Below are 16,981 nucleotides of genomic sequence, written 5' to 3'. Positions count from 1 at the left end.
TGTGAACATGCTGTAGCATTTGAATTTGCAATAACTTTCACTCCCCTGACAAAAAAATTCTGAACTAAGTACTTTTATCAAAACCATGAACACACTCTGCCCATTTCTGTCCATCGTTTCATCACAAAGAATTGAAAGTCTCTCATCTTTCGTAGCTTCTTTTAATCTTTCCTCCTCATATTTGATGATTTGAGGTACAGAACCTTCCATAATCTTCCAGCTAAGGGCAAGTCTCCAGCACCTTAAAAATGACAATAGACTTGATATTAGAGTACTATTTAACACAATTTAAGGAATTATTATTCTTGTTTTTGAAATGAGTGGGGCTCCAGCATGCATTATCTAATCGTAAATATTGTTGAATGAGAGAGCGTGGCATAAACACATGATTGCTATCCTTGGGGTACTGAAGTTGATTTGAAAATGCTGCTGCAGATTTTCAGTCGTCTTTTGTGCCTGTGATTTCATTTGTGTTCAATGGTTTCAGCTCATTAATCTTCGTATTTCGGCATGCATAATATAAGAATAGTAATTAATGTACTGAGTACAGAAAACATATTCAGTTTGATTCGAATTCATATGTAAATATAGTAAGTGATAGTACAAAAGAATATAAGTATCAAAAAAATATGGGTATCAAAAAATATGCATGTTGGTTCGGTTGTGGGGCTAGTGATTGTCAACATAGTGACGACACGGCAATTACACGTGCACAAGTTGGCTGCAATGACGTACAAATAGAGGAAGCCAGCTTTATACATCATCCCAAAACTTGTCCGCCCCGGTAGCTGAGTGGTCAGCGTGACAGACTGTCAATCCTAAGGGCCCGGGTTCGATTCCCGGCTGGGTCGGAGATTTTCTCCGCTCAGGGACTGGGTGTTGTGTTGTCCTAATCATCATCATTTTCATCCCCATCGACGCACAGGTCGCCGAAGTGGCGTCAAATCGAAAGACCTGCACCAGGCGAACGGTCTACCCGACGGGAGGCCCTAGCCACACGACATTTCCATTTTTTCCATCCCAAAACTTCATGTTATAAACATTATAAAATCTTGATGCATGACAGTTGGGTTAGGTTGAGTAGGTCACTCTATTTGTACTTTTTAAAATTCTTGCCTTGTGATAGTTGGCAACACAGGAAAGTCCAAATTTTGCTGATTCTCCAGGTCTCAGTTTGTCTTGTTATTGCTAGAAAAGTAAGAATAGTTTTTGGGGTTGGTTCTGTACAAGCATAAAGGAATTACCTTTACACCCAGCTGCATTTTGGTACATAAAACCATGTGTGTCTGTTTTTAATAACACTAGTAAAATCTCTGCTCCAAAGCCCCGCAGTCCGACTGGTGCTCATATTTGTTCCCCTCGAAAAATATATAATATTACACTAACGTGGTACGTATTTGTTCATATACTCTTAGTTTCGGATGATCAATTTTTTCCATTGGTATATTAGCCTCAATGAAAGATAGTTGTTGATAAAATGAATTCTTTCAGTTTTAATTGTTGATAAAACGAATTCTTTTTTATCAGTTTTCAACTTTTTTGCCGCTACACTGATGTCTGAGAGTAACGTATCTTTTGACACCTCTCATCGTTAGTGCCTTCTAATTCTTCTTATGGGAAGAACTCTTATTAATAATTTTACTCATGTGGCCTTTACTCAATACAATATAAGATGTTGAAGTGATGTAGAATTGAATTTCCGCTGTTAACTTCAAATTATATGGCTCTACAAAAGGACCAAACTGCTTAGGTCATTGGTCCCTAGACTTACACACTACTTAAATCAACTTATTCTAAGAAACATGCACACACACACACACACACACACACACACACACACACACACACACACACACACACACACACACACACACGTGCCCAATGGAGGACTCCAACTTCCGATGGGAGGGGCTGTGCAGACCCGTGACATGGTGCCTCAAACTGTGAGGCTAGCAGGAGAGTAATAGGAGGTAGAATAGATTGTAGCATGAAAACTAAACTGAAAGAATGCTATGACTGGCTCAGACTCTGTGGTCACTAATCCACAACTCGTAAGCCAGGAGTTCCTGGAGGAGCAGTTAAACCTCTATGAAACTATAACCATTTTGTTAGAGAAACAATGTGGCTGTTGCAGTAAAGTCTCGGAAGTACAAAATAAATGTCACATCTGTCAAATTACAACTCTTTAACGGGTCAGTAATGAAACTTTTCATAAAGGCAGTGTCACAGAATAATCACTGTAATCTTGAAGTACACATACAAAGATCTCCCTACCCAAGAAGTGAAATAAATTAATTTACCATCTATCTTAACCTTACTGCATTTATATTGCTATCCACACATTTACCATCTCTAAAAATTATAATTAAGATCAGTTGCAAAAAATTCCCTTGAATATTTTTCATTGATAATGATGATAATAACTCGGAAATTAACTTACCACATTTGACTATTGGCTCAAGTAATGCACAACAACAACAACAACAACAACAACAATGCACACTACGTGACACTAGATTGTATGACGATTCCCTAGCAGGAGACTCACTATTAGCTCTCACAGGTCTCTAAATGATTCACTACCAATCACCTCTGCAGCTCCTTCTGCTTACGGCCTTGTGGTAGGCATTTTATGTCCTCAAAATGAATAGACAAAAGGTTCTAATGGACTTACCAGACAGACACATGGAAGGCAGCAGCAGCAGTGCATGTGGGGCTGCTGGCACAGGACACTCGCATGGAGGCAACATTGACCTGGTGATGGCTGGCTGCTTTGCAGTGTTAGACACAAGAATTGAAATCAGGACCCTTGTGCAGGACAGGTGCAGCAGGCTTCGATGATGAATGGACAGTGCCACTCAGGTGGTGACTAGACTACCTGGCAAGGACAGCACAATGCTGGGCAGCAGGTGGGCCACACAACTGAGTGGCTTGCAGGCAGTGTGGCAGCTTCAGTAGATGGCACTGCCCAGTGACTGTGTGCTTCAGTAGCTTTACACAGCATGCCTCTGGATTTGGCCTGTCGTAGAATGTGCCGACTTGCACGCTGCATGCACGTGAATAGTGTGCTGCAACACTCTGTGACCTGCCAGACTACCACCGCGGCTCCTGGGCAGGGCTGACTGCTCAACAACAAGAGTATTATGGGCCAAATATCACAAAACTGTCACAGAGAAAAGTGCAAATGCGACGCACTCCAGGCTACACAGTCATCACGCTGCATCACCCACGGTGCAGTAACAGTGGCAGCATGGCACTCGAACTACTCAATGACCTCAAGGCATTAAATGTGAAACAAATTTTTAGTTGCTTCCCTTCAGACTGAAAAGTCGAGTTTGATAGAAGTCTGGCCTTCAATAATTTAAGATTACAACTGGCTGAAGGGGATATTTCTGTGTCTTCAAGCTCTGATGCTATCACAGCAAATTTCGCTCTACAGTGCATCCCATAACGAAACCAACCGTGTGTGCTGTGGGGCCACTGTGCTGCATTTTGCCCATGGAGTTGTCATGAGGCCACAAACTTGAAGCCAATGTCCGCCATGTTAGTTGCCCTGAACACAAGCTTCTGGTGGAAGTATTTTGAACAAAAGTGCCAGCTTGTGTAACTTAGGTGTCTAATAATCATTCTGATTATCGTCTAAAGTGCAAAGGAATCACATTTTATTGGTAAATGAAGTTTGGTGTTTCTGTTCACTTCTATTGGAGTGGTTTTATTTCTGTCACTTGACTTCAGATTTACCATCAGTCAACTCAAAAAGCTCTCTGGGTGAAAGCTGTAAGAAGGAATGGTTATAAACGGGCGAAATATAGCAAAATATGTTCTCAGCCTTTTGGAGAAGAGTACAGAGATCGAACATTAGTTTTGTGAGCCTGTATAAAGCAAAATGCATGGTTATGAATAAGGAATAAGCATTTAATATCAGAAAAAAATCTAAAAAGGCTTTCCTCGCACTGTTATTCATGATTGGATTGTAATATTTTCTATTTAAAATGACTGTTGCACCCACATGACAAATTATGAATTTGAATAGTAGTCTGGTAATGTTTTAGGGCATTTAATGTGGCAGCAGCAGCTTCAAAGCAACATACAGCCTAAGTCTGTAGTGTCATCTCCTCTTATCAAAATACAAGGTTGCCCATGTGGTGTCACTGCCAGACACCACACTTGCTAGGTGGTAGCTTTTAAATCGGCCGCGGTCCGTTAGTATACGTTGGACCCGCGTGTCACCACTGTCAGTGATTGCAGACCAAATGCCACCACACGGCAGGTCTTGAGAGACTTCCTAGCACTCGTCCCAGTTGTACAGCCGACTTTGCAAGGAAAGGTTCACTGACAAATACGCTCTCATTTGCCGAGACGATAGTTAGCATAGCCTTCAGCTACGTCATTTGCTACGACCTAGCAAGGCGCCATAGCATTTGATATTTATCTTATGAAGCATGTACATTCAAGAGCAATGTACACCAGTTGTGGATTAAAGTTAAGTATTACATCCACTACGTACTTTATTTGCTACTATTAATTCCCTTAACTGTTCCAGACCTCACGCCAGCCTGCGTGAGCTTAAGTGCGTGCCTTTCGGCTTCACCTCATAGTGACTTGGCTGTCTTGCCAAGTCACAACACCCTATTTACTTAAAAAGATGAAAGCTGAAACAGAGACTTGTTCCCAATATTTTAAAGAAAAAAATTGTGGAAAGTTGTAATCAACTGGTTGTTGTTAATGAAGACAATTCCACAAATACCACATTGTGGACGAGTTGCGTATGCATCCCTAGTGTGGCCAAATGTGCCTGGAAGATAGCCAAGAAAGTTCAACTATTTGAATGGCATTATTTCACTAGGCTGCGTTTTCAATTATTTTATTTGCTCTACTTGTTTTGTCGTTCTCAAGTGCATCCATTAAAAAAAAAACCAAAAAAACACACGCACACACACACACACGGAAACCTGAAGAAATGAGGAAAGTAATGTAGACATTCTGGACAGTCTTAGCATTAAAGGAATTTGTCTTTAAAATGGGAATTGCTTTGCAGGTCAGTCAGTTAAACAATTAAAATGAGAGTTTCTGTGTAATGTTACCACCTAGCAAATGCATACATAGGAAGAAAATGAGATTTTATTATGTTAAGTGTATATGTTATGTGTAATAAAAATACTCTGCTATGATGATTTTCTCCAGATAATTATGCATCGTAAAACTTATTTGAATGCTTATGTTCTTGAACATCCGTGTTACTTCATCTAATATTGTCCCTATATATGGTATCACTGCATATCTAGACTGCTAATTTAAATGTTCTTTATCTGTTGTGATTTAATGTGGAACTGTGAGGTTTTGCTTGTGTTTCCATATGTATAATTTCCTAACCACTTTAAGTATTGTCCAACTGTTTCAAGAAGGAACTGAGAACTGTCACACAGGGGAATCTCTGGTGCTGAACCATTACATTTCTGTTCAAACAATGTTGGAAAAAAAGGTGTGCGATGTTCACTGGCTAATCATAAACATAATTCACAAACTTTCAGATGTATCAAAGGTTTCGCCTAGTTGGCTATGAAATTGTTCATAGTGGAACAAAAATAGTGCCAAAAGGAAGAAGCAGGCAAAAAGTTCAAACTTTGCCAACTAGATCTTGATGAAGTGTTGCAACATGTAACCACTGTGGTTGAATGTTTAGCCTGGAATTATGTCAGGATGTCATGCAAATGCTTTGTGGAATACATCCAAGGGAGTTTGCTTGGCATATGACTAAGCATCAGCATAGTCTTCACAACAGACAGCTATTTTGTGATATCAGATTGTGTCTCATCCTTTGGATATTCATCCAACTTGCCATAAACTGGAACAGTTCTTCAATAGCCAAGGTGGGGAGTTCTTCCATCTAGTCATCCATCAGTAGAGGTAATATCTCTTTGTAGCATAATAGTGGATAATGATCAAATCTGAAACCAAGACTCTTGGCTATAAGAATATTCTTTCATGCTAATAACAAGATTGTTGTGATCACCTCTTCACTAATTGAAAGCAGTTGATTTACGTCAATATGTTCGAAATAGGGTGATGAACATTTATAATTTCATAAAGGAAAAGAAGGAAAAAACAGGTGAAACTTCTTCTATAAAAAATTACATAGGTATAGAATGTTCATTAGTTATTGTGTGCAGGCTGCCTGTTTTGATGATGATGATGATGAACTTTTCTCTCACTGTGTACTAATATACACAGTACAAATGTTATGAACTATTTAATTCTCAAACATATAGTTATTCTCTATAGTATGAATCAACACATCAGGAGGAAGAACCCAGAGGATAAAACAAATTTGTCAGGAATGCTACTTTTACGAGACCTGGAAATATATAATGCATGCAAACTACTGTTTGTTCTCACCGCATTAAAAATGGAAGATCTGGTTCCAGACCTCCCATTATTCTCCTCGATCAAGTGGTACCTAGATGGTACAGAACAAAGGAGGAGGATAGTATTTTGTCATCAACTATATATTTAGAAACTTTGTTTTGTGATTTCCATCTAACATAATACAGTATCATAAAAGAAACTTTTTTTCCATTTCAGCTTTCAATGAGGGAGTGGGATATCCCATTTGATGAATTGAAGATGGGTGAGCCAATTGGTACTGGAAGGTTTGGAACTGTGTACCGTGGGAACTGGCATGGTGACGTGGCCATTAAGGTTCTCAACACACACCACCTGGATGATGAGAAGACACTTGAGGCCTTCAAGCTTGAGGTGATCTTCTTCTCTGGCCTCCATGGACTGTTCATCCAGCTAGAGCAGGGAGCATTATGACGCTAAAAGGCTCGTGAAAATTACTGCTTCACCAGGTTAGCCGTTCACTGAGAAACTGTCCACAAAACTGAAAGCTGCATTACAGCTGATGTAACTGTCTTTAAGATTAAGTATCATTGTGACAGATGTATGAAAAAGGAAATTTTATAACTAGTTGAGACAGAATTTGAAGTTTCCATTCTAACATCTGATTGCACACAAAATGAACAGAACATAAGTGCAAAACATTATCACAAATCTGCATGTCATGGGCTCAGGTGTGGAACTTACCACAAATTACTTTTTCCCGTTACCTAAATATCGCTGGTTGCTGTTTTGAAATACCTTGTTGTATGGGCTGCTCATGAGATAAAAGCAAAACATTTAGTTGCACATTTGATATTGTGAATCCTTAAGGTTTGATTCATGGAGATGGTAATAAAGAAGATACATTTACCGTGATGGCTTTTTGGATCAAAGTAGTAGTTTCATGATCTTCTGGAAGACCGTTGGTAAAATGCATTGGATTGTAATGTAATTGAACTTTTTTATAAATTTCAGGTAGGTAAAATGAGATTTCAGTCACTTGCTGTTAGAAACACTTGAAAGAAGAAAAATGCTGTTAAACACTTTTGTGTGTGTCTTTCCACATTTAGTCTGAATAACACTTCCTGAGGGTGAAGTGTTGACCAACCATTCTGTCTCCTTGTAGGCTTACAATTTTGTGAGTTGAAATTTCCTTTCAGAAATTCAGCAAATAACATTATAATATTAAGTATTAAGTTATTTTTTCATCAAAACTTAGTTTATGCAGAAACTGTACTCTCTCTTTTCTAATGTTGTAGATCTTAGTTTTGTCTCTGTTTACGGGCTTAAATTTTAGCAGTCCAAAGCAGCAGCAAGCCACTACAACAGCAAGCCACAGAAACTCATTAGACCAACATACTTTTTGTAGCTAGCAACCATTTGTGATGTAATACTGATCTGTGTCACAGTGTTGTATATACGAGGTCTATTCGAAACAAATTCCAGAACTCTGTCCACAAAATTTTTCTATGCACATCTTTTACTTATTGTGCATGGTCTCCTTCGAAATACTCTCCTCCACAATTGATACACCGATCTAACTCTGTTTCTACTTCCGAAAGCAGTCATGGTACTCCTTTTACGTGATTGCACGAACCACCGTCTGCAATTTTTCTGGAGAATGCAGAGGATGAGACAGCATAGTGATTCTGTTTTTTGTGCAATAGTCACACACCAACAGGGATGAATGTGCATATGCATTATTGTGATGCAAGAGTCATGTATTACCTCACCACATTTCAGGCCATCTCCTCCTAACATTTTCATGCAGATGTCGCAACACGTCCCAATAGTACCTTTGATTAACAGTTTGTCTCTGTGGCACGAATTCATGATGAAATAATCCTTTAAAGTCAAAGAAAACTGTCTGCATGGCTTTGACGTTTGACCTGACCTGACGAGCTTTTTTTGGTCTTAGAGAACCTTTCCAGACCCATTGTAGAGAATGAACATTGGGCTCAACAACGTAACCATAGACCCACATCTCATCACCAGTTATGATTCTCTTAAGGAACATTTCATTCCCATTTATGTGATTCAGAAGCTCTTCACATATTCCAAGGTGAAGGTCCTTGTGGTCTGGACTCATGAGCCTTGGGACAAACTTCCAAAATTAAAAAGGAAAGCAGAAGAAACAATTAGATTCTTCTGAAAAAAGGAATGAAATATCAAAAACTTCTAATACATTTCTACATACGTACACTATGTGATCGAAAAAATTCAGGCACCTGGCTGAAAAGACTTAAAAGTTTGTGGTGCCTTCCATTAGTAATGATGGAATTCATTATGGTGTTGGCCCACCCATAGCCTTGATGACAGCTTCCACTCTCGTAGGCATACGTTCAAGTCAGGTGCTGGGAGGTTTCTTGGAAAGTAACAGCCCATTCTTCATGGAGTGCTGCACTGAGGAGTGGTATCGAAATCGGTCAGTGAGGCCTGGCACAAAGGCAGCGTTCCAAAACGTCCCAAAAGTTTTCTATAGGATTCGGGTCAGAACTCTGTGCATGCCAGTCCATTACATGGATGTTATTGTCATGTCAGTACAGGCCGTGTATTATGAACAGGTGCTCGATTGAGTTGAAAGATGCAATCGCCATCCTCGAATTGCTCTTCGACAGTGGGAAGCAAGAAGGTGCTTAAAACATCAATGTAGGCCTGTGCTGTGATAGTGCCATGCAGAACAAGCCCCTACTTGAAAAACACGACTGCACCATAACATCACTACCTCCGAATTTTACTGTTGCCTCTACACACACTGGCAGATGACGTTCATCAAGCATTTGCCATACTCACACCCTGCCATCAGGTTGCCACATTGTGTACCATGATTCATCATTCCACACAACGTGTTTCCACTGTTCAATCATCCAATGTGTACACTTCTTACACCAAGTGAGGCATCATTTGGCATTTACCAGCATTATGTGTCGCTTAAGCCGCTCGACCATGAAATCCAAGTTTTCTCACCTTCCACCTAACTGTCATAGTACTTGCAGTGGATCCGATGCAGTTTGGAATTCCTGTGTGATGGTTTGTATAGATGTCTGCCTGTTACACATTATGACCCTCTTCAACTGTCAGTGATCTGTCAGTCAACAGATGAGGTCGGCCTGTACGCTTTTGTGCGAGTGAATAAGCATCAGCAAAACGCTAGCTGCTAAAGTGGTCATCTTCACAATAATCTGATCCCAAATTGACTCTTAAAATGTTGAGAAACAAAGTACTGAGCTAAGATTTTCTCTTAAGTTTTTGGTCCTAGATAAGCATTTTCTTGTGGAGACACACTTTTTGCTTCAGTGGAATTGAAGTTTTTTATCTATTGCATCAAAGAATCCACATTTGTTTCCATTTGTTCTTACTTGTGGTGTGTGTGTGTGTGTGTGTGTGTGTGTGTGTGTGTGTGTACTCACAAATTCAGACTGCTATTAGTTTTGGTTTAGATCAATATTCAGTACTTATCGTTGTGCTTTGCACTTTCTTCTTCGTTTTGAGTATTTCAGAGTTGCTATAGTTAATGTTATCCCCACTGCCTATTGTGGTTACAGCCCTTGTGAAAACTTACTGTGTTCTCTTCCACCCCCTCTTCCAATGTGACCTTAACAATTACCAAGATATTTACGATGAGTGTCACCTGTGAAATTATATGTTCAGTCAGATAATGTGCAAGTGTTTAGTGTTGTGTGTATATTGATGAAATCAAATCTGAAGCTTTCAATTGGAGGGGGGGAGAAAAACAGTCAGAAAGAGACTGCCTGCTATTTGAACATAGTGTGGTTAATGTAAAAGTTAAATTGAGAAGTGCAAGTCATTGTACATAATTATCTACTTTCCTGGGTCGGGGGAATCCAAAGAATAGTAATGTGCATTGGATTAAAGGGGAACAAAAAATTGCCCTCAGACTGTTTCTGCAGCATTAATTTAGATGAGCGTGTTTTTGTAAATCTGATAAATGTTGTGACAATCAAGTTAATATGTCATTCACCTATTCTGGTTTAAGAATTCGGATCTTTAGCACAATATTCTGTGATGTTAGAGATGGTTGGTGTACAGTCACAGAACCCCCATGTAATGGTAGGTTAATTGTGGTTAGAGCAGCATTTGTTATGAGCTTGACAACGGTGTATTCATTCTGTACTGATTTTCAATTTGAGCAACTTTTTATGCACTTTCTAAGCAAATTTTACAAGTAAACCCATTTAAAGAGTCATAATTAAGTACAGGTCATAAATAAATCTGAATAATCTGGCACAAAATAGGATAAAAATCGCCATAGACAAAATTGACATTGATCTCTGACTTACTTGACCAGACTTATGGTTGTGACTTGTATATTATATTTTTCTCTTCAAGCCAGATAACCGTAAATACTACAGCAATTTGTTTCTTTATTTTTATGTTACCATGACATTGACATTCTAATAAAACATCTAAGGAATGTAATATTAAAGAGGCTGTATGCTGTTGCAGATGTATGAATGTAAATGAGCTGTTTAGCAACAACAGCAACACTCCCATATTTTAGCTCATGAAGAAGTTTATTTTAAAATTTAACTTTTCTCAAATCATTGACTATTCAGTCTTACTGCTTTTGTTTTCTCCATTTGTATTCCACTAGTGAATCTTTTCCACAACTATAAAATGTTAGTCAGCGGTACCAAATTTACATCTCCCTTCTAAAAGGTGCCATTTTTAAGCATGGGTTCTTGGGAGATACTTAAGAACATGCATGATGCCATATAATGTTAAGCATGTTATGTGTAAAAACTAATTGATGTTTTAAAGCTGTATTTTATACCTAGATGTGTTAAATATATCAACTTGTATAGTGTTTAAAAGTAGTACCATGCTCATTGCTTACCATCTTTTGTTATTTTTTAGAAAACAAGAATAATATTGTATAGTTTTGTGGACATTTTAAAACCAGTTGTATTTAGATGCAGTGTCAGAATCTTGTATAATTCTTTGTTTATTTAAGTACAGAAATTGGGTGTATTGTGCAATTTGGTTGTTATGCATTGCTTGTGTGATTACATGGATGGGTGGTCATGCATGCAAAACACACACACACACACACACACACACACACACACACACACACACTGAGCCTTTGTGTTCTTTCATTTTGTGTGCTTTACTGTTGCTTAAATGATTATTCGTTCCCTTATTATGTTGTTTCTAGCAACATTCTGTGGACATATTATGAAAATAAATGAAAAACTAATTACGTAAAACTTATGTGCCACTATTAAGTGGAAAAATAACCATGTGCATTAATTATTTGTAAGAAGGGCTCAATGAAAGACATGCCATTCTATTTCATAAAAAATGTGTGTTGATGTTACTGAACAGTCAGCTATCAGAATACATTTTTAGTGGCTAACCTGAGAGTAGCAGTTAGATTCGCTTCACTAACTGAACATGTAGTATTTATATATAGTCAGTTTACATATTGTGATGCAGCACAGAATTTATGCTTGTCTCATCATTGTAAGAGAGCATGCTTTAAAAGTCTTTTGCTATAGCTTTACTTCTCACCGGGTGAAAAGTAAGTATAGCATTTCTGTGTAACAGCTTGCAAATTTCATTGCAGTTGGTGTCTCTGTATTACGATTAGACATAGTTAAATAGACTTCATGTAGAAAGAATAACATGGCATGTTGTCCTCACATTGGTGGAGCACTGCCGTCTTCCCACTTCTTTTTATTTTGATGAGTTTCTTCCTTGGTAATTATAATTGATGGAAATGAGTGAGACCTTTAGTTGGAAGGGTAAAGTAAACATGTTTGGAAGTATCTGGAATGCATAATGATTTTGGTATCAAATGGGATGCTTGTTCTCGCTTTGAGAAATGGGGATATGCAGGGGATATTAAACAGTATGAGCAACTAACCTCTCGTGACCCCTTTATTTAATTTTTTATTTGATCATTAAGCAAAAAATGTAACTGTTTCTACCATTATGATTAACCCGTAAAGAAATAAAACTGAGTACACCAAGGAACCTGAACCACGTGGATATTAATATTAGATGCTGATGAGTGGCCTAATTCCCCTTCAAACGAATACTCTCCACTACCACCTTTCAAGCAGTGGTATCAGACAGTAATACTTTATCTTCATTATCCTACTGTTCTGTCATTAAACAGAAGTTTTTAATTAAACCTATAAATGAATTGTTAAACTGTGGAAATAGCTAATTGTAAACAAAAATGTACAAGGGAGTACCCAAAAGGAACTGAACTTGCTTTTTGTCGTGCAGAGCTTTCGTAGTACTGTTTTTTGCTGCTAGGAGGCTATAGAATAAACATTCCAGAGTCAGAAAACCGATTGGCATTGCTGAAGCAGCTCAGTAGTGGTTTCTGCAGAGTTTATAGTGTGATTGTCATTTTTGTAATGGCTGATTTTCATGAACAGCAAGTGGTGATGAAATACTGCTTTCTGTTTGGGACGAGTGTAACAAACTCTTGAAATGTTAAAAACGGCATACAAGGATGATGCTGTGGGGAAAACTAAAATGATGAAATGTCAGTTGATGACAAATCTCATTCTGGTTGTCCATCCACAGCCCGAACATACGAAAATGTTGAAAATATTTGTGCAATGATCCATTGAAGAAATTGTGGAGCTGTTGGGATTGACTTGGAGTTCAATGCAATGAGTTGTCCATTCAGAGTTTGTTTTCAGGATCAGACAGTTAACTAGGCTTTCTTCTTAAAAATGTTGAAAACATTGTGCAGCAGAAGTGGCCTGATTTGTGGCAGTCAGGTGACAATCCTGTCTGTGAGACCATACTTGACCAAAAATGGTATGATCCCAAATTCTCATCCCTGATACTCACCCATCCTTGCCATGGGTAATTTTTTTTTTTAGACTGAACAGAGATGTGAAAAGCAAGTTTTTTGCTGATGTTGCTGAGGTGAGAAAGAAAATGATGGAGGCTGTCAGGCATCGCAAAAGATGAAGTTAAACAATGTTTTACAAAATGGAATAAAATATTAGACACATGTATTAGTCCAAGCTCAGGAGGTTGAAGGTGTGTGCTGAAAACGTGAATAAATCAGTTAAAAGGCTAGATTTCTTTTGGGTACCCACTCGTATGTGATGGCATGAATTAGGCATTTGGTTATTTATATGTTATAGGCTAAATACAAAATGATTCATCATCATCTTCTAAATTGCATTGTTCTCTCTCACCATTTTTTACAAAAAAAAACCCTGGCCTCAATCTTTCTTGTTTTGCTTTAGTGTTTCTTCACTTCTGTGTGTGTTTTTCGTTCTGACTACTTTTGATAGCACATTTTTCAAGTTTTTCTCAGTGTTTCAGACACATCTACATTCACCCATATTTCAGGAAGCCACTGACTATTGTGCAGCAAAATCTAATTCTAATTGCACTAGAATTCTCATTCAGTATTCTCTCTCTCTCTCTCTGTCTCTCTTTCTCTCTCTCTCTCTCTCTCTCTCTCTCTCTCTCTCTCTCTCTCTCTCTCTCTCTCTCTCTCAGCCTGGGTGAAAAATATCTTGAATGATTCATTTCATTCTATAGTGAAATCTCATTCTAGTGGTATTAACACACATTTGTTTGGATGTAACAACAACTTGGTGCTTGCCAATGAATGAATTAAGTGAGGTAGTCAAAAGAGCACAAAAATATGGAAATGTACAGTAAACGGGTATTGCAGCATATGTGTAGCTAGCATGTACAATTTTCCTTCCTAATAGGACTCAATGCTTCTGAAGTCCTTGACATTCAATAAGCCACATGTGCCCCACTGTCATGCCCAGTAGTGAGCACCTCTAGGAGCTCCATCATTGTAAGCTGAATACATGTTTGGCATACCTAGGATTCCTGAAGTTGGGATATATAAGTGCCAACTTTTGCAACCACTGTACAGAATGGCAGTGAAACATTGTATGCCACAGGGAATGGGGATCTTTGCTTTACCATCCAGACCATCATCTATTAAAATAAAAATCAGTCCCACAGTATGCTGTGCGCAAATTGGATGGATGACTGTTGAGGCAAAACAGTTGTTACCAGGCAGCCTCAGTTGTATTAGGTCAATCCAGGTAGTGCGTAGCTTTATGTGGATTGACCTATATTTCTTTAACTACTTGAGGGACAGCATCACGATAGTATGGGTGATCCATTGATCAACATTTACTCAACCAACCAAAAGATTTTTGGCGGGTAGTCCTGTCTGAACTAAGAGTCTTAAGAAAGCAGTGGATAGTAAGAACATTAACTGTTTCACAGAATCCTTTGTGAAAAAAAAGAGAGAGAGGAGCTTTAACATTTAAATCCATAGAAAGACTTAGAAATTGTCCGTCAATCAAAGAAACATTTACTTTTGTGCAAGGTATGCAAGATACAAGATGCAAAAATGGTGTTAACTGCCCCATTTAACTGAGCGTCATAAGATAATTTCAGTCTATATGGTTTCTGTTTGTGTAAATCTCATGAGATAGGCATTCAGGAACTGAAGGTGAATGAGAATGTGGAGTAAAAAATCCAGGAATTTCAATTGTTGTTATAAATATTTAAAATATTAAGAAGAGAGTAAATGGTGATGTTGATAAAGCAGCTGTATTTGTACTTATGTGTAATTCACAAATGTTGCCAGAACACTTTAAGACTGGTTTTCTAGTGGAACAATGGCTATGTGCCCACCCCACTGTTCATGTAAACTGCTCTGGAAATCAGTCTTGTTATACTGAAATGTATCGGGTTATTAAGTCACTAGTATTTGCACCATGTTTTGCTGCAGTGACCTTACCACAGACTAATAATGAAAGCTGGAACAAACACTTGTTGCTGGAAGTTCTGCAAATATTCACTTGCCCCAAAGTCTGAGAGAGACTTTCAGGATGCCAGGAGATGCTAAAGTTAACAGTGCGGACAAGTCGCCCATCACCATTGCATCAAAAAAGACAAATAATGTAAAATCAGCAAATTGCATCACACACACACACACACACACACACACACACACACACACACACACACACAGAGAGAGAGAGAGAGAGAGAGAGAGAGAGAGAGAGAGAGAGAGAATTTTACATCAAAAATAAGGCCTAAACTGTCAGACCAAACAAAATACATTGTCTGATTCATCAGAAGAGGAGACCTCCTGCCCCCCTCCCAACAATGTAATAGGTGGATTTAGGTCACGTATGGAGGAACTGAGACTTTTAACACACACAAGAAATATTTTGCATCTGTCTTTTCTGTTAACGTTTGTCCTCGACCGAAAGCAGGACCTCAGTAAACAGAGAGTAAATGGGAGAATGGTTCATCTTCATTCAGGATTTATGTCATCCCTTCTCTTCATCACTAACTTGCAAAAAGTTGCTGTCATAGTGCATTTGCCAAATAGGATTATTATATGTTTCCTCAGTTTGCCATCACATGATGCCTTTCATTGAAGAGGCATTGTCTGATACTTTAAACCATTCCAAACCTGTTCAAATTGTACAAAGACTTAAGTTCACCAACTTGCTGTGACACTCTGCAAACAGTCTGCCCTAGTGATCATCTGTCTTATCACCATAGGATGTTTTTGAACGTAAGGTAGAGGACGCCACTCAACACTGCTGTGGGTTTGATAACCTCCTTTGATCTCGTGACATGCTCTCTATATCTTGCATACAATGGCTAGTGGAAAGTGGGTGAAGATCTGCACTTCTTTATCAATTGTTGCATTTCTTTATCAATTCTTGACCCCAGTAAAACTGCAAAACGGAGCAAAACGCGAGAGAAATTTGCCTAGGGTTGTGCTCAAGAGGAAAAAATGATCATCTACAACAAACTTGCTTCATTGCAGAATTGTAGTGGTGTCAGGGAATGGGTACATCACATTATCTATTCACCACCCTCTTAAAGCAGCTATCTAAATAATTGTTAGGCCAACCATAAAAGCACTGTGTTCTCTGGTGTTGGTATGAGTGGGGCTCTGCATTGACTCAAGAACTCACCTGTGAGAACTCCACAGCTTTTTAGGAGCCATATGAAAGAGCTATAAAGGAGAGCAAGAAGAAATTGTGACAACAGTTCCTGAATATTAACAACATTTCTTCTAAACCCTCTCAAGTATGGAAGGTCATCATGTGGTTATCGGGGAGAGGTGCTACATGAGAAGTTAATGCTTTAATGAGGAGTGGGATTTTCATGAGCAGCACTGAAGAGATTGCCCAGATCTTAGGGAAGCACTCTGCTCAAATCACTGCCAGCTAGACTCTTGCTTTTCAGCTTTACTATGGGAATTTGTTTCACAGTTATAAAGTTTGACTGCTTTTTTTGCCATGTGTGAGCCATATTTGTGCTTGTCTGCAGGATTTGACACAATGTTAGGTCACAACAAAATCCATTACAGCATGTGTCAGCACCTCTGAGAATTCTAAGGATATCTTACTGTTAAGTTTAGTAAGGGTGACAGTATTGGAGACAGGACAATTTCCCCGCTAAGGGAGGAAGCTATTTTAATTCTCCTCCTCAGGTTTGGGAAGGACGAAACATGCCACATGACAAATCATATGCTGCCCTCATTAACTGTGCCTGAAAGATGCTGTCATGATTGATCAACTGCTACCTGGTCTGGAAC

The 16,981-nt window shown here is 38.6% G+C and overlaps 1 protein-coding gene across 1 annotated transcript in view; it reads left to right on the top strand.

Moving 5' to 3' along the window:
- The window catches only part of LOC124787715 (kinase suppressor of Ras 2), a 173,936-nt gene that overhangs the window by 83,437 nt on the left and 73,518 nt on the right, over window positions 1-16,981 (top strand). The window contains exon 12 of the mRNA XM_047254563.1: window positions 6,583-6,756. Coding sequence (XP_047110519.1) covers window positions 6,583-6,756 — 174 coding nt within the window. The remainder of the gene's footprint in view (window positions 1-6,582; window positions 6,757-16,981) is intronic.

This window comes from Schistocerca piceifrons, chromosome 1 (assembly GCF_021461385.2).
Source record: "Schistocerca piceifrons isolate TAMUIC-IGC-003096 chromosome 1, iqSchPice1.1, whole genome shotgun sequence".
NCBI classification, from domain to species: Eukaryota; Metazoa; Arthropoda; class Insecta; order Orthoptera; family Acrididae; genus Schistocerca; species Schistocerca piceifrons.
Note: the sequence above shows the minus strand (reverse complement) of the source record. Positions and strands in the feature narration are given on the sequence as shown.